Consider the following 20,432-nt stretch of genomic DNA (forward strand, 5'->3'; position numbering starts at 1 on the left):
CACAACTGTTTATTCCCTCTCCCTCGGGCTGTTCTAGGATGTTCTTGCCCCAGGTGGCCCCGGAGTCCCTTGAGCCCAAAGTCACTTGGAGCGAGCGTAAAGAGTGGTAGTGTGGCTTGGAACAGAGACGCTGGGGGGTGAGGTGAGAATTAGAGAGCAGAGATCATCACCTGGTCACAGCAGAGCCTTGCCTAATGGCTGACAGTTGTGGGATCCTCCTGACTCCGCTGACCTTGCATTGCTCAGGGAAGAGTTTCAGACAGCTCTACCTCTCCCACCAGGATACAGTAAGAGGAATACTTCCTCCAGCCCTGGGGAATTGGTTTAAATTGCAAGCTTACTTAAATTAGCATAATAGGAGAGAAACCCAAATCCTGCAAATTGGCCTGGTCCAGGTTATTAAGCTTTTAAGCTGCCGGTGAGATTACCATCCAGTGCGTATGGGAGCAGCAGTTTGGCTCTTCCTATGATTGGCAGTGTGGCTTAGAGGAGCCCAGAGAGAGAACTGGCGGAGTCCCGAAACTCCACCTTGTAGGAGTAAAGCCCCCTCTTCTTTAAAAGTTATGGAGCCTGAGGGAAATCAAGGCCCACCCAGAGCCAGGAAGACCCTTAGTCTAGCAGAATCTGGTTCATGGCAGGAACTGACCAAACAATGCCACTTCAGTTATCACTGCTCCATCTCCCCATAGCCTCCTCATAGTGGAAAGCTTTGGGTACCCTTGCTAGCAAAGCCAGTTGGGCAAGGAAGAGAAGTTAGGATCTGTGGGATGGAGCCATTAAAACCCTCTATGTATAACTGGCGGGAAGACCAAACCTCATAGGGGCCCTGCCTCTCCTTTTGGAGAACTTCCCTGAGGACCTGTTTTCCATCCCAGCCTTGTTTCCTTCTTTCTCCTAATAGTGCCAGGCCCAGGGTGAGGAATTCTTGTCCACTTATTTTCTACTTGCTTCAGGGGTCTTCCCCCACTCCATGTTGAGCCCACTTAGCTCCATAGGGCAACAGCTCTTTGGCCCTTCCCTTGATGCCACCAATCCCTACCCCTGCCCTCTGGACCAAGGGCCACACAGTGAAAATCAGAAACACAGTTGACCTCTGCATGAGTGGCCAGCAACCCTAGAGAGGGGCCTGGCCTAGGGTAGGACCAGCCACTTTCAGTGACAATAGAAAATAGAGTGGAAGGTGACTTAGTCTGGGTCAGGCTCTTTGCTTCTCCTTAGAGGTACCCTGAATAGGTTCTGGGCTAGCATTCATAGGAGATTCATAGGAGAAGGAAGCGAGGGCTGGGTTGTAGAAAGAAGTCCGTTATCCCTGCCCCCACCTCCCCTAGCCCCCATCGGCTGTCCAGTAAGTTGGCCTGTGCACTGGGCTGGGATGGTGAAATATGACAACACAGGGCTATGAGGCTACTAGCTAAGGCGACCCTACCTGGGCAAGGCTTAGGCTCTTTGGAGGCCTCTCAATGGGGCCAAGACAGGCCCATGAGAGCGAGGAGGGGGGCTGTTCTTACTGACACTTCCAGAGAAAACGAGCTGACTCTAGCTCCCTCAGAGCCATGCAGCTAAAAGAAACTTATGGCTCCTCTGTGCATGCTCCTTTTGGGAACCTACATAAAATTGAGAGATCTGTAGATTTTATTTATAACTTAGAGATGTGTGATCTTAGTTGTGATCTTCATGTCTCATTATTACAGCAATAGCTCTCCTTCCCTGCACAGCACCTGGGTCAGGGGAGCAAATAAGTGCCTAATCTTTCCACCTGCCTCTCTCTCTGACATGACCCTGAAGATGAAGAGAAGTACAATATGACATTAGGTTAAACAGTCCTTTGCCCTGTAAAGCTCTCTGGCAACATTAGCTACTTGTGCAACCTTGAAGTAGAGACATACCTAGAGCCACTTGCATTATCTTTTCCCATTGATGCCTAATCAATCCGGATTAAAGAAAAGATTGATCCTCAGTCTGAAATACAAGGTACTGACATGTAAAGTGGATGCTGAGCCCAAAGCTAACTTTCAGAAGCCACACCTCTGGTCTGGACTGCACTAGCCTTCTCTCTTATCTCTCTAGCTCCTCTCTGGTCCACTCCACATGGCCGGAGGTCAATCTACTCTTCTTATAGAGTAGATTGCCTTCCCAATCTAAAATCTTTTGGGAGCCATGCGACCTAGCTCCTGTGTATCTCCTCTCAGGCCCTCCATTCCCTGAATGAACCATGTTCCTTCCCATTTCATGGCCATTGCTTATGCTATTTCTCTCTGCAGCTCTCCCCACTGCCTCTGCCCTCAATCCTATGCTTCGCCTGGTGACCTCCTATTCAATTCTTCAGGTCTTGGTTGAAAAATCATTTCTATAGGGGACATTTTCCTGATATCACACCTCCCTCCCAGGCTAGGACAGGTCCCCCAGTTATATACTGTCATAGCACCATGGCCTACATCTTCCCTGCCCGGTGATCCCTCTGGGGGCCTGACTCTCCTACTCTGTACTCTTGGCCTAGGAGGCTCTGCAACCCCTCTACCTGGTACCATTGTACTCATTCTGCCAAGCTTCCACTCAAACAAGTCCTCACTGATGCCTTCTCCAATTCTCCAGAGTAGGAATTACCTACTCTGTCTGTCTTTCCAGGATCTCTCTAGGCTTTTATTTAGGCCTGTTTGGTACCAATGGCAAGCTTTGAGCTCCATCACACAACTAAACCGTTGGCTGCTCCAGGAAGACACCGGACCTTGTCACCTTTTCACTATGGTGGGAGAAAACCCAAAACACGTTTGATGAACTGATCAATAGAGGTTCTCCAAAATTTCTGCTAACACAAAACATACCTGGCCATGGATATTCTTTTTAAACTTCCTACTACACAGTTTCAACTGACACTTGGGAAAAATGTCTAGTGTTCTTTTCTTTTTGACATTTTCAGCCAAACGTTTCTATGTGATGTGATGCCTAGGACTAAGTGCCAACTATTTATGTGGGCAGAAGGAAAGAACGACTTGATGGGAGGAGATAAAAAGAAATAAAAAGGACCAACATAGTCTAATTAAAATAAGATTTTTTTCTTAATCTTGTGAGTGAATACCACCATACTAGTGGCAATGACACTGAGAACCCCCTGGGGCTGAAAGGGAAGCTGCAAAAAAGGTGTGCAGTGCTAGCTCCATAGACTAGGCTCTGGGACAGAGTCTGAAACACTCTGTATTAGATACTAACCCGTATCATGTGCCACTGGTGAGGAGGAAGACAGAGTGCTTTTCCCAAAGGGCGATGATCTCCCCAAATGATGACTCTTCTCAGGAGGCAGGAGTGCTTTCCCAGAATAACCTTTTTGCTCTTTAGTCAGCTGCTGCAGCAGATACTCATTAGTTACCACCAGGGATCTGAGGCATGGGGGAAAAAGACAGTCATGAAGTCATAAAAGCAAAGTAGTTGCCATTCTGACCTGAAATGTTTGCTAAAGATAAATGTAAAAAAATAAATAAATAAAAATTAAAAAATAAATGTAAAATGAAGTAACATCTTTAAATAGAAAGAACTGTCTGATTTATGAGTTGTTTATTTTAAAAGCAGGCAGACAGTTTATTTATTCATTGCAGTTCTGTTTATGTTCCAGACTGACTGTAGCAATAACATAGTTCACATTTTATATAGTGATTGTTCTGATCTTTCCAAAGCACTTTCCTGATGAAGTAAGTAGACGCACGGGGAGACTAGCACCTGACCAGACCTCCAATTTCTATCCCCAAATCTTAATTTCTACTTCTTCTAATCTATCCTGCCTCTGCAATTAAACTCATGGTGCTAGTCATGACTGTATTCTTGGACTCTGTATTACCATGTAATGTTGGAAGCTATCAGAGACTGCCCCTCCCCACCAAAAAAGATGCATGCACAATGCTATTCACTGCAACACTATCTGCAACAGCAAGATACTGTAATGTCCATCAGTAGAGGACTAATTAAATACACACACAGTGGAGTCCTATGCATGTATAAAAAGAGTGAGAACTAACTCTATACACCACTGTGAAATGATTTCTAGATAAAATGTTAAAGCAACATTATGCCTCTTTTTATATAATAGAGGGGGAACACAAATACACACCCACACCTGCAATGGAAGGCTAGTGGGAAGGAAGGAAAGGATAGAGGAGACAGGTAAGGAAGCTAGATTTGTCTGAATTTATCTGATTTTGTGGATCTGACTTTGGGACCATGTAAGTTTTACATTAATTATACACAAGATTAAATCAAAATAATAAAAATATTCCCTATGAATCAAACAAAATGAAATGAATTGAACCTGTATATTGAATTGATGGTTTAACAACACACAGAAGAATTATTTCAAGTTACTCTAAAATATAGCATCACTAAAGATATGTATCTTAATGTTCTCAAAGTGTGGTCCCTAGGCCAGAAGCAAGAGCATCACCTGGAAACTTACTAGAAATGCAAATTCTCAGTTCCCAACCCAGATCTGCTGAATCAGAAACTGGTGTGCTCTGGAAAGCAGTATTTTGATCCCTGAGCAAACTGGCCTGGACACAGGTGGTTTGCACACAGACTAGAGTTAATTTGAAAAGTATATAGATATTAACTTGCCAAGTAAAACAAAGGAGATAAAGGAAAGTAAATATCTGCTTCCAGAAGTCAGCTAGATGGACCCAGTCCTACCTCTGACTTTCGTGGAGAAGGGCCACTATCTCCTCCAGCTTTTTCAGCTGGGCAAGCTCCTGGTTCAGGCAAGCCACCTGCATGTTCAGCTGTTGGTTTTTGTGCAGAAGATCATCTACAAAGGTTACAGTAGCCAGGGGTGAGAGGATTCCAAGCGGCTAGTCTTTGAGCAGAGCTTGAGTGATCAGGGAGACATCTTGAAGAGTTGGGGGCCCCACTGCACCCACCTCCACCCTCCATTCATCATTCCCTCCCTTGGAAACAGCAGATATAGTGGCAAGAATATAGGGTTTCACAACAGACATATCTGAATTAAAATTCAACCACTTAATCTTGCACGTTAGTTCATTTTGGTGAGTTTCACTAGAGCTAGTAACCCTGCCGGGTAGCACTGTTATAAGGAGTCAGTGAGACATCTGTGCTCACATAGCATAGGCAGTCAACACATATTTGGTCTCCTTGTATTCTCCATTTTAGTTCATGAATGTATGTCCTTCACTCTGTACGGAATATGTGAAAACATCTAGAACTGTGTCAGGCACATGACAGTAGCTCAATGAGTGCTTTCAGAAACTGGATTTGTGGCCAAGGCATATCTAGCTTTCCAAATATGTTGCCACTGCCTGCAAAAATAAAGTAGGTAAAAGCACAGGAACTCTGGTCCTAAGCAAGTCAGTCTTCTAGAACAGTACTTAAACTTTAATATGCTTCACCTGGGGATCTTTTTAGAAAACAGATTCTAATTCAGTAGGTCTGAGGTGAGGCCAGATGTTCTATAGGTCTAACAAGCTCCCAGGTGATGCTAATGTTGCGATGTGTGGCTCACATTTTGAGTAGCAAGGTTCTGGAAGGTGGAAATCAGGGCTGCAACAGCTGTATTTATCACCAGTAATCCAAAATAGAGAACTGGGTCTCATGGCTGATTGAAAATAGGTATCTAGGGCTTCCCTGGTGGCGCAGTGGTTAAGAACCCGCCTGTCAATGCAGGGGACATGGGTTCGAGCCCTGGTCTGGGAAGATCCCACATGCCACGGAGCAACTAAGTCCGTGCGCCACAGCTACTGAGCCTGTGCTCTAGAGCCTGCGAGCCACAACTACTGAAGCCCGCGTGCCTAGAGCCCGTGTTGCGCAACATGAGAAGCCACTGCAATAAGTCCGCACGCCTCAACGAAAAGTAGCCCCCGCTTGCCGCAACTAGAGAAAAGCCCGCGCGCAGCAACGGACACCCAACGCAGCCAAAAATAAATAAATTAAATAAATAAATTTATTTAAAAAAAAAGAAAGTAGGTATCTAGTGAATAAACACCTATTTATTTTCAGTGCAGGTAAGTGGAGAATGATGTCTTGATTATTCAGGCTTATGAATATCAGATAGTGATGAGATTCAACTCTGGAAATTCAATGCTGATTTCCAAATCAAAATCCAAATACCCATAATGTTTGTTTGTGGGTGCTGAGCTAGAAGCTTAAAGTCGAGGTAGACTTTATATACCTAAACTATACTAATAATAAAGTAGTACAAATCAAGAATTCAATGGGATATTATTTTTCACTTATCATAATGGCAAAAAAATATAATACCCAGTGTTGGCAAGGGTGAAATGAAAAGGCATTCAAATACATACTTACTGCCGATATGAGTGTAAACTGAAACCATCTTTCTTGGGAATGATGTGTGTAACCTCATGATGTGTGTAAACCTCAAAAATGTCCACATCTTTTGACCCACTAATTCTACTTCTAGGAATGTCTGCTAGGAAAATAGTCTAAAATGTACACAAAGATTTATATACACAGATATTAATAGCTGCATTATTTATCACAGCATAAATATTAGGACTCTTAGCTCCATCAGAAGAGAAGAAAGAGAATCTTAGAGAAGCATTTTCACTCTAGGGTCTTTTCTTCTATTTCAGGTCTTTCGAATGTTTGGAAATTCTTAGAATTAGAATTATTTATAATATAAAAGTGGCAGCTTTATTTATAATAGCTAACATTAAAAACAACTATATAGAGGACTGAATAGAGAAATATGGTATATTCGTGTAACATTATAGGAAATGCCTGTGCTATTAAATTAATAACATTAGGTTGTAGAAATCAATTGCCTAGGGTAGAGAGTAGCGGGAACTGAGTGCACAAGGGTCAAACCTTCTAGAGTACAGAAGTGTTCTGTATTTTGACTGGGATGGAGTTAAATGAATATATATATCTGTCAAAACTCATCAAACTTAAAATGTGTGTATTTTGTTGTACATAAATTAGTTTTTAAAAATCAAGGCACAAATTTTAATTCTGAGTTAAATATATGTATAGGCATATGGTGAAAGAAAATATACCAAAAACACTAATTGTAGTTATTTCTGGGTAGTGAGATTATATTTTCCTTATATTTTTCAAACTTTCTGTAAAGAACACGATCTTCTGCTATAATCAGAAAAAACAAGTGTCCTTCTCAAAAATAATGACAATAATAACACATTTGTAAATGCTTTACACTGATAAAAGAGTAAACTCTTTTACTCTGGTAACTCAAGTCACCTGCATTACAACTCTGAAGCTAGATGGTTGTTTCCATTTAGGAAGCCATGTGAGCTCTGGATGACGAAGCTTATTAAACGGGCCATCTATAAACAAACGGTTGTCTTGGGATGCACCACACATTGCTTTCCTGAACTTACCATAAGTGTGGGACTGGTGCCCACTCACAATCGAGGTGGTAGCACCTTCCTCCAATTGCTGGATTTTTTCTGACAAAATAAGGTTTTCCTCCAGCACTCTGACCAGTTTTTGCTTCAAACTTTCCTTTAGATTAGAAAACAAAATACAAACACATTAAGAATCTGAAATTCTGAGGACTGCTTTTAGAAAACTGAAAAAATCTTTCCTCTGTTTAGTGATAAACTGAATGGAGGTCAGCATCTCTCTTTCTCACTAGAATTTTAATTCATCGGTAAACATAGCTCAAGTGCAGCAAACAAATTTATCACATGCAATTACAATCTTTCCTGTGAGTTATCCACTACTCTTGCAGAACAAGTGGTTGTTTTGACAAGTGGCCAGCATCTGAGTCACCTATCTAAAGTTTCTAGAAACTAAACTGGATGCCTGAAAATCCTCTAATGTTAAGAAAAGGGGGGAAAAAAGCCTAAGAATATGAGTCCCTTCTTTCCGAGCCAGCAGCCTAACACTCTAGGAATGGCCCCTGGTTTAGGGCTCTCCATCAGAAGGGAGGAAAGATAGTCCCAGAGACATCTAACTTCCCTCATCTGAATCAAACCATAACCTTCAAGAACATGGTCCTAAATGTTTTCATTCTAGGGCCTTTTTTTTTTTCTTTTTCCATTTCAAGTCTTTCCTTAGAATTTTTGGATTAGGGCTAGGATTAGGGAGTCATCCCTGCAAAACCTCCAAGCTGTCCCTGCAAGTTTTGTGTTCCAGATTTGCACAGACTGACTTTTCTATATTTCAGTTCAGAAACATCTAGATGCTCATGGTGATGATGTTCTTTATGGCACAGACCTGTTCTAGTCTTGTGCCCCATCCTTTTCTAGTAAAGGAAGAGTAGGAAAAGAAGCTGAGAGCAGCATACCATGTCATTAGGGACCAGCTGCCCCGTCTTCTTCAGTTCCATCTCCCTCTTGTGGGAGGCTTTTGATGTATCTTCAGGACGTGAGTGACACCACTGCTGAGAAGGAGCAGGGACTACCAAAGTCAGAAGCAGATCTCGGGCAGGACCTGCCAAAAATTCAGGTTGGGCACATGGGCCAATCTTAAAAGCTAAAGCACAGAATTCCTGGTCAATAACTACCAGCTCTGTAGGACAAACAGGGTAATCTAATATCCCCTTTTTTCAAGAATTTAGTAAGTGGCTGTAAGAGATGTTTCATGATGGAGATAAAAAATTATGGGCTTCCCTGGTGGCGCAGTGGTTAAGAATCCGCCTGCCAATGCAGAGGACAAGGGTTCAAGCCCTGGTCTGGGAAGTTCCCACATGCCACGGAGCAACGAAGCCCGTGCGCCACAACTACTGAGACTGCGCTCTAGAGCCCGCGAGCTACAACAACTGAGCCCACACGCCACAACTACGGAAGCCCGCGTGCCTAGAGCCTGTGCTCCGCAACAAGAGAAGCCACCGCAATGAGAAGCCCATGCACCGCAACGAAGAGTAGCCCCCGCTCACTGCAACTAGAGAAAGCACGCACGCAGCAAGGAAGACGCAATGCAGTCAAAAATAAATAAATAAATAAATAAATAAAATTAATTAAAAAAATTATATCCCACATCTATGGAGAAACAACAGCAGACCCACGTGAGTGCATGCTCTGTGCTATTATCTAATCACTGATGAGTGGCTCCTGGGGATAATTTCGTACAAAACAAGAGCAAAGGATCAATGTGGGAAGGAAAGTAACTGGGCTAAGACTTCTTTTCCTGTATATCCCTTTAGAAATGAAAAAAAGAGGGCTTCCCTGGTGGCGCAGTGGTTAAGAATCTGCCTGCCAATGCAGGGGGACACGGGTTTGAGCCCTGGTCCGGGAAGATCCCACATGCCTTGGAGCAACTAAGTCCGTGAGCCACAGCTACTGAAGCCCGCGCGCCTAGAGCCCGTGCTCCGCAACAAGAGAAGCCACCACAATGAGAAGCCCTCACACTGTAACAAAGAGTAGCCCCCACTCACCACAACTAGAGAAAGCCCGCGCACAGCAACGAAGACCCAGCGCAGCCAAAAATAAATAAATAAAAGAAATTAAAAAAAAAGAAAAGTTAAGCCCAAACAACTTTAAAGTTTCTAGTTTTTTACTTAAACTTTTACCACCACCAATAGTTCCTTGAATTCTTCTTACATTAAACAACAAATAAACACATGGGGACAATATTTGCATAACTGTTTTCTCCCAAGTTCCTAAAAAAGAAGCCCTAAAAAAGAGTCCACATCATTTAGTCACTGGAGTTTTTTGAATCATATTTTTCAAATCGAATATTTCAACAGGCATCTCAGAACTCTAATGATCAAACCCAATTTCTGTTGTATTTATTGTTGGCACTTTCCCAAGGATCATTAAATCCTTTTGTAATCATTAACATGACCATGCTCTATTTTATATCTCATCACTCAAAGACTGTCAAGAAAAACTTACAGGAGGAACAAGACAATTGGTACATGAGGGAAGAGTGCTGATAAAAACAAACAGGGAAGGGCATTCTCTAGAGGTCCAGTGGTTAGGACTCGGTGCTTTCACTGCAGTGGGCCCGGGGTTCGATCCCTGGTCGGGGAATTAAGATCCTGCAAGCTGTTCTGTGCAGCCAAAAACAAACAAGCAAACAAACAACAGGTTAGAAGAAGATTATAAGAAAAATGCAGGTTTGTCAATCACTGTGTGGCTGAGAAATTTTGGTAAGTGATCATGAGAACAATTTTCCCTGCAAGTTAAGGGGACTGAGTGGCTTTTATCAGAACATAGAGCAGAAACACGAAGCAGAAGCAACGTCTGAGCCCTTCTCCAGGAACTGAGAATGCACTCACTTACCCAGAAACTTCTTGTTGAGGAGGAGGGAGCCGGAACCATTCCAGTGCTTATCCACAAGCTCCAGGAGCTGTCTGAGGACAGTGGCCACATGGGATGCTCTGGCAGAGATTGGGGGACTGTGGTTTCCTGGCAAACCATGCAAACTGCCCAGGTCACTAGAGAGAGGCTCAAGAAAAAAAACAAAAAAACCAACCATTTGTCATTCTAATGCAATAAGGGAAGTAAAAATCCAGACATTTAAAGTGTTAACATTGGGCTTCCCTGGTGGCGCAGTGGTTGAGAGTCCACCTGCCGATGCAGGGGACACGGGTTCGTGCCCTGGTCCGGGAAGATCCCACATGCCGCGGAGTGGCTGGGCCCGTGAGCCATGGCCGCTGAGCCTGCACGTCTGGAGCCTGTGCTCCGCAATGGGAGAGGCCACAACAGTGAAAGGCCCGCATACCACAAAAAAAAAAAAAAAGTGTTAACATTAAAAAAAGAAAAAAAAGAAAGTTGGTTTCATCTTTCAGTTTGGATTTGAATAAAATATTAATGTCTAAGGCAAATACAATAATATATACAAGGATAATTTCAAAGGTAACAGTATCTTTTATGATAATTTTCTGTAGAGATTTTTAGAAGAAAACAAAAAATGTTTTAACACCTATGTCTATGGCTCAATGTATTATGTTATGTAATATGGAAAGATTAAACTGCAGAACATTTTTAAGGTATTATATATCATAAAATAAAATGGGGAGTAATTTAATAAAAGTCATAACTCATAAGCTTATATTTAGTATATTAATATATAATAAACATAAATATCCCATAACATTTTAAATGTTATGTTAAATGTTATTGTTGGACCCAGTACTAAAGATACTTTTTATTCAGTAAGAATCTCATGTATATAGATGTATAGGTAGAGCTCTCCAATGAAACTCCCAATTGTTTATTCATTCAGATATGATGTATATGTCTATTTATTTAGTCATGTCTGAATGAATAAAAAACAATTGGGAATTTTACTGGACAAATCAATCTACAAATCTTTTCTGTAGGGTCTCAAGGGACTTCAAGAAAGCTGTTATATATTAAAAACAGCCAAATTATTTCTCAATCTTTGGCTCTTTTGATATTAAAACTATAGATGATTAATTAGATAATGCTGTCATATATGACAACTGTGAAGCAGAACACCAGACAGTGATACCTATGACTTGAGTCACACAGATGGTCTATAATTAATAAGGAAAAGCATTACAAATGGGATAAACATTTATTCAACAAATCTGTACTGAACACTGATCATGTGCATGGAGAGTTCTACATAAGGACTGTGAACATATGAAGAAGTAAAAGATGAGGTCCTTAAGAAGTTAACAATCTGATTAGGAAGAAAAGTCATAGAAAAACTGGTTACACTACAAGCCCACTTGAGAGGATCTTGTCAAAAATGGATATTTACTGTCATTGGTTTTTCATGTATTGGTAATTCTGTGTACGCATCATGGAACAACTTAGAAACACATACATGCCTTTACGTATTTTCTTTCATTTATCACAATGCAGTGAGAGTGGGGGATAATTTTTTTTATGAACTTTGGAATAATTTTGTTACTTTTAATTTTCAGCAAATTAAAAGCTGAAAAGCCATGCCTCATGGCTTTTTAAAATTTTTTTTTTTTTTTTTTTTTTTTTTTTGTGGTACGTGGGCCTCTCGCTCTTGTGGCCTCTCCTGTTGCTCCAGACGCACAGGCTCAGCGGCCATGGCTCACGGGCCCAGCCGCTCCGCAGCATGTGGGATCTTCCCAGACCAGGGCACGAACCCGCGTCCCCTGCATCGGCAGGCGGACTCTCAACCACTGCGCCACCAGGGAAGCCCTAAAAATTAATTTTTATAATTTGTCTATGATTCTAAAGTCAGTTGGTCAAAAATAAATTTTCACAAATTCATGTTTGGTTTAATTTTGTGTGTTTTTTTATATGGGATTATTTTTTATAACTTTTATTTATTTATTTATTTTTAACATCTTTATTAGGGTATAATTGCTTTACAATGGTGTGTTAGTTTCTGCTTTGTAACAAAGTGAATCAGTTATACATATACATATGTTCCCATATCTCTTCCCTCTTGCATCTCCCTCCCTCCCACCCTCCCTATCCCACCCCTCCAGGCGGTCACAAAGCACCGATCTGATATTCCTGTGCTATGCGGCTGCTTCCCACTAGCTATCTACCTTACATTTGGTAGTGTATATATGTCCATGCCTCTCTCTCGCTTTGTCACAGCTCACCCTTCCCCCTCCCCATATCCTCAAGTTATAACTTTTTAAATGCTATTCTGATTTATACCTTTCTAGAAACTGAACAGTGTATTTCTTTTATATTTATATTCAAACAGGTCTTTTACAACTTTTCATATAAAGAAATATAGTATCTAACAGGAAAAAATAAATGGGAATTTTTAAGATAGTCCAGAAAAGTGCATTGAGATTTTAATTGCTATTTTAACAATCCTATCACATGAAATAGAGGTGGAAAAATCTCCTAGAACACGTCTTATTAATATAGCACCCAAATATCCTAAGTGTTTCTGTACCTTCACCCTAAATACATTAACACCAGTGCTCTTTGTCTGGAAAAATAGGCATCAGTGGCTGAAAATGGAAAAAAAAAAGGACCAAAAAGTCAAAAAAAGTATTACAAGACTGCCCCCTTTGGTGCACAAAAATTACAACCACCTCCAAAGTTTTGAAAACTGAATAGAAAGTATTTAAAGGGTAAAAAAACCAACCAACGAAACAACAAAACCCCCTTATAAACCCATGTCAATGTGCAAAAAAATTTCCATCAACTGAAAAATAAGTGACTAGAAATAGTTGTTTTTGACCAAATCCCCTGCTTTCTCACAAGGCAGTAAATGATTAAATGATTCGTATGACAAAGATTATGGGTTCAAGGGAAGAGCATGCCCCAAGAGCTATAGTTCTTTTAACTAATGAGAAGAAAGCTTCATGATGGAAGTAGGGCCTGGAGAAAAATTAATATTCAAACAGATGAGAGGAGAGAAGAAGGCATTCTCCATGGAGGGATGTATGCAACGGCAGCAACAAAACTTAGTTACTAAGTAAGAACAACACTAACTACCATACTACAATTTTATGAAATGATTATATTGTATATGTGGGAATGGCTCTTGATTTGTTGTTCATTCTCAGCTAAAAATCCCTTGGAAAATCTAATTCATCTTCTTAATCTAATTCATCTTGGAAAAAATTGGAATAATTTAAATTCCTGGACAGGAAAGCAATGCTTTTAGAAGAAAGATCCCAAGCAAGTTAGTGATTTGTAGCCAAAGCAAATGTGTAAACATGATAGGATCATAAACATCAATGCTACAGAGATCACTCTTCAGCCAACCCTGAGGCCCTGGCAACTTCTGCATTCCTTCCTGTGGTAAACTCTGTTCACCACTTCTTATTATCAATGTACTTCTCCACCATGTTTATGCTCTGGAAGTAGATTAGGGACCCTGCTCCCTGTGACATAAATGAGGAATTGCTGCAGAAGGGGAATGACCTTCCCAAGGGCAAAAGAATCACAGGCTTTGGCCTGGCAGTATTACCCACTGGCCTCTGAAAATCCCTTTGAATTTCTACCTCTTTTCATCTGAAGCACCACCACCAAAACAGAACCCCATTCTGCTCTTGGACCTGATGTGATTTTGCACAAGCACAAACAAGCCAACACTTGCCTCGCTGCCTGTAGCATCTCTGAAACCATGTTTTGGATTCAGGGTATCAAGGATATTTTCTTTCTGTTTGAATCCTCTTCTCGATGGGCTTAATGACCCCTTGGTCAAACTCTCTCTGTTTTCTGAATTCCCAGTAGGCAACAGCAGTGTCCGCAGAGAGTCTCCCAGGATGGTGTTGTTTGGGAAAGAACCATGTGCTGGTGTTAAATCGCCGAGGCTGGTGGATAAGTTTTGCTCTACATTCACCAGCAGAGCAGGGTCGCTGTTGAAATGGGTTGTGGCATACAGATCTGTGAAGGAAACAGGGCAGGAGATGAACCTGCTCTTCAACTCTCTCATGTCTTACTTCCATCTTTACCCTGTCTGGAGTCCAAGGGTCATAATGATCTCTCCCTAGTATATACCCTCAACTTTCTGGACCCTTTCTCTCTCCCTCCACCTGACAAAACCCCAACTCTGGTTAAATCCAACTGTGCACATACTCCAAGCCTACAGCAGAGCAGTGGGAAGTGACTGGAGAACAACATATATCTCTTTCCAACATTTTCACTTTAAATTCATAACCACTATCTTAACTGGGCCCGGCTATCCTAATACATTACTCTAATCAATTTACTCTTCTATTCTTTTTTTTAATTTTAATTTATATTGGAGTATAGTTGATTAACAATGTTATATTGGTTTCAGGTGTACAGCAAAGTGATTCAGTTTTACATATACATGTATCTACTCTTTTCCAAATTCTTTTCTCATTTTTTAAAATGTTTATTTATTTATTTATTTGGCTGCGCTGGGTCTTAGTTGCAGCATGCAGGATCTTTAGTTGAGGCATGTGGGATCTAGTTCCCTGACCAGGGATCAAACCTGGGCCCCATGCATTAGGAGCGAGGAGTCTTAGCCACTGGACCACCAGGGAAGTCCTACTCTTCTATTCTTTGATATCACTATTTCACATCTCTCTTCTCCTCAAACTTCCAACACCTTCTCCCCCCTCCTCACTCTCAGTTGCTGATCTCTTTACTTCTCTGAGCAAAAGAGAGGCAATCAAAGAAAACATCTATGTGATCTAACCACTAAATCTACCAATTCCATCTGTATTTGTGTCTATAAATTCCCTCCCTTCCTTCTTGTAATAGATGAACTATCTGTGCTTCTATCCAAGGCCAACCTCTCCACTGGTGGACTGGATTCCATCTCCTCTTGACCACTCCCCAATTTTTTTTCTTGTAATTGTCCCTTTTCTCTCCTGCATCATCAATTTTCCCTCTACTGGATCATTTCCACCATGATCTCGATTCCATCCCCCTTCCAGCTACATTTCCATGTCTTTGCTCCCCTTCACTGCAAAACTCCTTGAAGGGGTCATATACACTCGGTAACTCTACCGCTTCTCCTCTGATTCTTTCTCGAACTCACCTCAACAAGGCTTTTATTAACAACGCATCTCCTGAAGCTGCTCACTAATGCGTTGCCAAATACCATGATCATTTCTCAGTCCCAGAAGTGTTAAAGACATCTATTAAGGACATCTGACACTGTATTTATAACTCCCTCCTTCTTGAAACATATTCTTCACTTGGCTTCCAGAATACCACTCCCTCTTGGCTTTTTTTTTTTCTCCTACCTTAGTAGCTGCCTCTTTCTTGCTCTCCATGATGGTTTCTCTTTATCTACGAGATTTCTAATTGTTGGAGGACTCAGATTAGTCCTCAGATATCTTTTCTATCTATATTCACTCCCTTGGGGAGATCTCATCTAGTCTGTTTTAATGCCATCCACACACTTCATTCCCAGCCCCACCTTCTTCCCTGAACTCCAGACTAATATGTCTACTTATCAAATTGGCATCTCTGAGAAGTTTTAATAGGCACCTCAAACTTAAGCTGACAAAGACCAACTCTTGGTATCCATCCTAAAACCTGTTCCTCACACTCTTTTCCATCTGAGTAAAATGGTAACTCTATTCTTCCAGTTATTCAGACTTGAAACCTAGGAGTTATCCTTGACCTTCCTTCTCTCACACTTCATCCTCAATCCACCAACAAATCATGGAGTGTTATCTTCAGAACATATTCAGAATCTATTTCTCACCACCTACACTGCTATCTCCCTAGTTCAAGCTACCATCATCTCTTATCCAGATTCTAATCTGTTAATTTTAAAAACTTCTATCCTTGCTCTCCATTGTCTATTCTCAACTCAGCAGCCAGAGTAATTCTTAAGTTAGATCATGTCACTCCTCTGCTACAAACTCTCCAACAGCTTCTGATCTCACCCAGAATAAATGTCTGGCTATCTGACTTCATCTATACTCTTTACCTGGCTCACTCTGCAGCAGCAGCCCTGGCCTCCTCATTGTTTCTTGAACATGCCAAGCATGTTCCAGCCTCAGGAACTTTGCACTTACTATTTCCACTGTCTAAAATTTCTCCCCCCAGTTATCCACATGGCTCACACTCTCACTTCATTCAAGTCTCTACTTTTATGATATCTCACCTGAGAAGCTTACCCTGACCATTCTATCTAAAACATCACCTCCTCCATATTACTCTCTAATACCCTTATGTTACTTTCCTTCACAACACTTACCATAACCTGACATATATTTTATGTTTATTTTTGTTTGCTACTTTATCTGCAGAGATAGAATAGTATCTGGCACATAGTGGGTATTCAATACATTTTGTTGAATAAATAAATAACTAAGGAGTGGTCTCTTACCCTTAAACTAGCTTTTTCTGAAAAAGTAACTCAGAATAGAAGTGCTTGTGGCCAGAGAAGACTAGATGTAACTAAAAATATGTCCCAGGATGCTATCAATATTTAACTAAAATAATATATAGTTATGAAACTGCATTTCTATAAATTGTCTATAAATTTTCTCTAATATATCTATCATGTTAAACACATACCCTGCAGATTTCTCAAGGCTCTATGGACCACTGGTGACTTTATTTATTTATTTTCAGCTTGCAGGATCTTAGTTCCCCAACCAGGGATTGAACCCACGCCCTAGGCAGTGAAAGTACAGAGTCCTAACCACTGGACTGCCAGGGAATTCCCCAATCTAAGAAATATTAATTCCAAAATTTCCAGTTATACTTCAATCTTCATGCCTATGAAAGAGGTCTAACAGGAAGCTATTACCTGAACTAAGCTTCAAAAGCCTTCCAGTGCTGGAGTCAGGGTTTGACAGAGAAGTCGGTAAGTCTCCGCAGGAATGGGATGTGGTGGCCTTCATGTTATTTGAAGGTTTTGTGCTATATTCTCGGTAGTTCCTGCTTGTCTGAGGCCTTTTACCAAGACTTCCATGCAGGGATGGATTTTGAGAATAATGACTATCATAATTTTCTAGACCAGCATCTGAAGGTAACTGATAGGGATGAATCTGTCTAGAATCACCCACATCCAGGCGTTTACCCAATGAGGCGTCATGGGTAAGCTGATAAGTATCAGGTTTTGGTATCAAATCCTTTTCTGGAGAAGAACCTGAAGACTTGTTGTCCAAAAAAGATATTCGGTACCCTTCTCTAGCCATCTTCTCTGGGGTTCGAACTGTGGATTGATGAGGCAAGTAGCGTCTGAATTCTAACCATCACCAAGGGGGAAAAAAAAACAAAAGACAATGAGAATTCTTCTTAGGGTATCCTTGTTCACTGGATATACCTCTGTCTACCAAAAAAAAGTTCTCAGGAAGAGATGGTTTATAATTTTTATAAATGGTAGCATAAAGTGATAAAAGGATTCCTACATGGAAAAACAAAACATGTTGGACATTGTGTAGACAGTAAAGAATCTGTAACATTCTGGAGACAAATTTCATGTCAACCTAATCCTGTAGGAATTTCCTTCTAAAACTGTAGTGTCAGAGTTTTCTATATACGATTTCTACTATTTTGGTGCACTCCCACATGACAAAAGTTGTGATCTTAGGTATTCAGACAATAGTTGGTAGGTCTATGATTTCATAGACGCCTCGCAATAAAGCTAAACTCACTCCTACCCCCAACCTCTACACAGAGGATCTAGGTTCACACATTGGGAACCACTATCCTACGCCAATTAAATGGCAGGAAATGCAAAACCTATGAAAATCCCTAATCCAGCTATAAAGTATTTCTCTCAGACAGGTGTATCTGTCATCTCCAAAAAGCCTCAGAGAAGGGCAAGTAGAGTATCAGACAAAAAGAGAAGTCTTTGTGCTCCTTGGGGCTTTCAGAGATTCATAACGCTTGAAGGCCTTCCTGAGTTAGTCACATTAACTTTAAAAAAGTGGAAACAAGTACCTTCTATCTCTACAGAACCTTTAAGAATATCAACATTTTTACCAAGGGCCAGTCTATACAGTAGGGGAAAGGTTATAGAACAATATCTTTATGTAAGAAAAAGAATCTAAGAACAAGTAATGAGATTAGATAATTCAGACTATCCCTCCTGTTGAAGATATTTAAAAAGTGGGATGATATACGTTCTTAAAAGCATCAAAGAGCTAATAAGCTAGTGAGGAATCTCTAGGCCAAAATCTAGAAAACAGCAAGAACTCATATAGGTGAGTCTAGCACTTAAAGTGACTTTTACCCTAAGGCGCTTTAGAGTGAAAGGTACAGAAGTCCAAGTTCAGGATCCATCCAAGGTAAGGAGTAGGAGAAACCACCCCCTCACCCACTCCCCACATTAATATGGAATCCTAATCAGGATACAATCTTCAAAGTAAAGGTAAACTGGAAATAAACCAGCCCTTGTACACTGGTAATCCAGGTTTGCATCATCTGGGTGGTCCAGGGATCCTCAAGCCTTAAGCTTGGATTAAGGTGATTCCAGGCTGATAGTTCCCCAGGCAACTGGTAGAAGCAAATGAAAATCTGATCTGGAAAAGATATCTTCATGTAAGACTTTAAATCATTCCTACAAATAGTTTTTAAAATACAATAGCCTTGGGGCTTCCCTGGTGGCGCAGTGGTTGAGAATCTGCCTGCTAATGTGGGGACACGGGTTCGAGCCCTGGTCTGGGAGGATCCCACATGCCGCGGAGCAACTAGGCCCGTGAGCCACAGCTACCGAGCGTGCGCGTCTGGAGCCTGTGCTCCGCAACGGGGGGCCGCGACTGTGAGAGGCCCGCGCACCGCGATGAAGAAAGGCCCCCGCTCGCCGCCAACTGGAGAAAGCCCTCGCACAGAAACGAAGACCCAACACAGCCAAAAATAAAAAAATAAATAAGTAAATAAAATAAAATAGCCAGCAAGTAGCCAAAACAAAAAAGGAAATAAGATAACACAAGTGAGAATGAGTAGAAAAACCAGACAACATGCACAAAAATTGGAATTAACAGATGCAGCCTATAAGATGGCTATTTTTACTATGTTTAAAGATATATAAAACAGCTGGGTGGGCTTCCCTGCTGGCGCAGTGGTTGGGGGTCCGCCTGCCAATGCAGGGGATGCGGGTTCGTGCCCCGGTCCCGGAGGATCCCGCATGCCGCGGAGCGGCTGGGCCCGTGGGCCGTGGCCGCTGGGCCTGCGCATCCGAAGCCTGTGCCGCCAAAAAAGTGACCCAGCAGATTTGAAAAAGAACCAAATCGAATTTATAAAACTCAAAATAAACTACTGAGATTAAGAATTCAGAAGACAAGCTTAACAACAGATTAGACACAGCTGAAAAGAATGTTAGTGAATTTAAATATGGGTCAGAAGGAGTTATCCAGAATGTGGATCAAACCAAAGAAAGATAAAAAATATAAAAGAGTAAGAGACAAAGAGGACAAAGTGAAAGAGGACATACATTTACTTAATCAAGAGTCCCAGAAGGACAAGATAGAAAAAATGGGACATAAATAATTTTTGAAGCACTTTACAGAAATAATGAGACAGAATTCACAAATTCAAGTGTAATAAATACCAAACAGGATAAACAAAAAGAAGTCCACACACCATAGTGAAATGCAGAAAATCAAAGACAATTGGAAAATCTTAAAAGCAGCCAGAGGAAAAATAAGACAGATTATCCTTGCAGGAGTGACAAATTTCTAGCTCAGTGGTCCCCAACCTTTTTGGCACCAGGGACCGGTTTTCGTGGGAGACAATTTTTCCATGGACCTGGTCGGGGGCGTGGGGGTGTTTCAGGTGGTGATGCAAGTGATGGTTCAGCCAGTGATGCAAGCGATGGTTCAGCTGGTAATGCAAGCAATGGGGAGCGATGGGGAGCGGTAGATAAAGCTTCGCTCGCTCGCCCGTCGCTCACCTCCTGCTGTGCAGGCCCAGGGATGGGGGTGGGGGGACCCCTGTTCTAGCTGACTTCTCAAAAGCAACTACAAAAGATAGAATACAGTGGAATACCTTCAATATTTTGAAAGAAATAACTGCCAACATAGAAACTTATACCCAGGGCTTCCCTGGTGGCGCAGTGGTTGAGAATCTGCTTGCCAATGCAGGGGACATGGGTTCGAGCCCTGGTCTGGGAAGATCCTACATGCCGCGGAGCAACTAGGCCCATGA

At 41.5% G+C, this 20,432-nt stretch overlaps 1 protein-coding gene across 1 annotated transcript in view; it reads right to left on the reverse strand.

Annotated features, from left to right (window-relative positions):
• Positions 1-3,032: 3,032 nt before the first annotated feature.
• Positions 3,033-20,432, reverse strand: part of LRRC36 (leucine rich repeat containing 36) — a 45,990-nt gene continuing 28,590 nt past the window's right edge. Inside the window, exons 8-14 of the mRNA XM_033845699.2 lie at positions 17,089-17,529; positions 13,942-14,231; positions 10,203-10,368; positions 8,264-8,409; positions 7,353-7,476; positions 4,672-4,786; positions 3,033-3,374 (exon numbers count right to left, since the gene is read on the reverse strand). Of these exons, the coding sequence (XP_033701590.2) occupies positions 3,203-3,374; positions 4,672-4,786; positions 7,353-7,476; positions 8,264-8,409; positions 10,203-10,368; positions 13,942-14,231; positions 17,089-17,529 (1,454 nt within the window). The 3' untranslated portion in view covers positions 3,033-3,202. The remainder of the gene's footprint in view (positions 3,375-4,671; positions 4,787-7,352; positions 7,477-8,263; positions 8,410-10,202; positions 10,369-13,941; positions 14,232-17,088; positions 17,530-20,432) is intronic.

This window comes from Tursiops truncatus, chromosome 19 (genome assembly GCF_011762595.2).
Source record: "Tursiops truncatus isolate mTurTru1 chromosome 19, mTurTru1.mat.Y, whole genome shotgun sequence".
Taxonomy (NCBI): Eukaryota; Metazoa; Chordata; class Mammalia; order Artiodactyla; family Delphinidae; genus Tursiops; species Tursiops truncatus.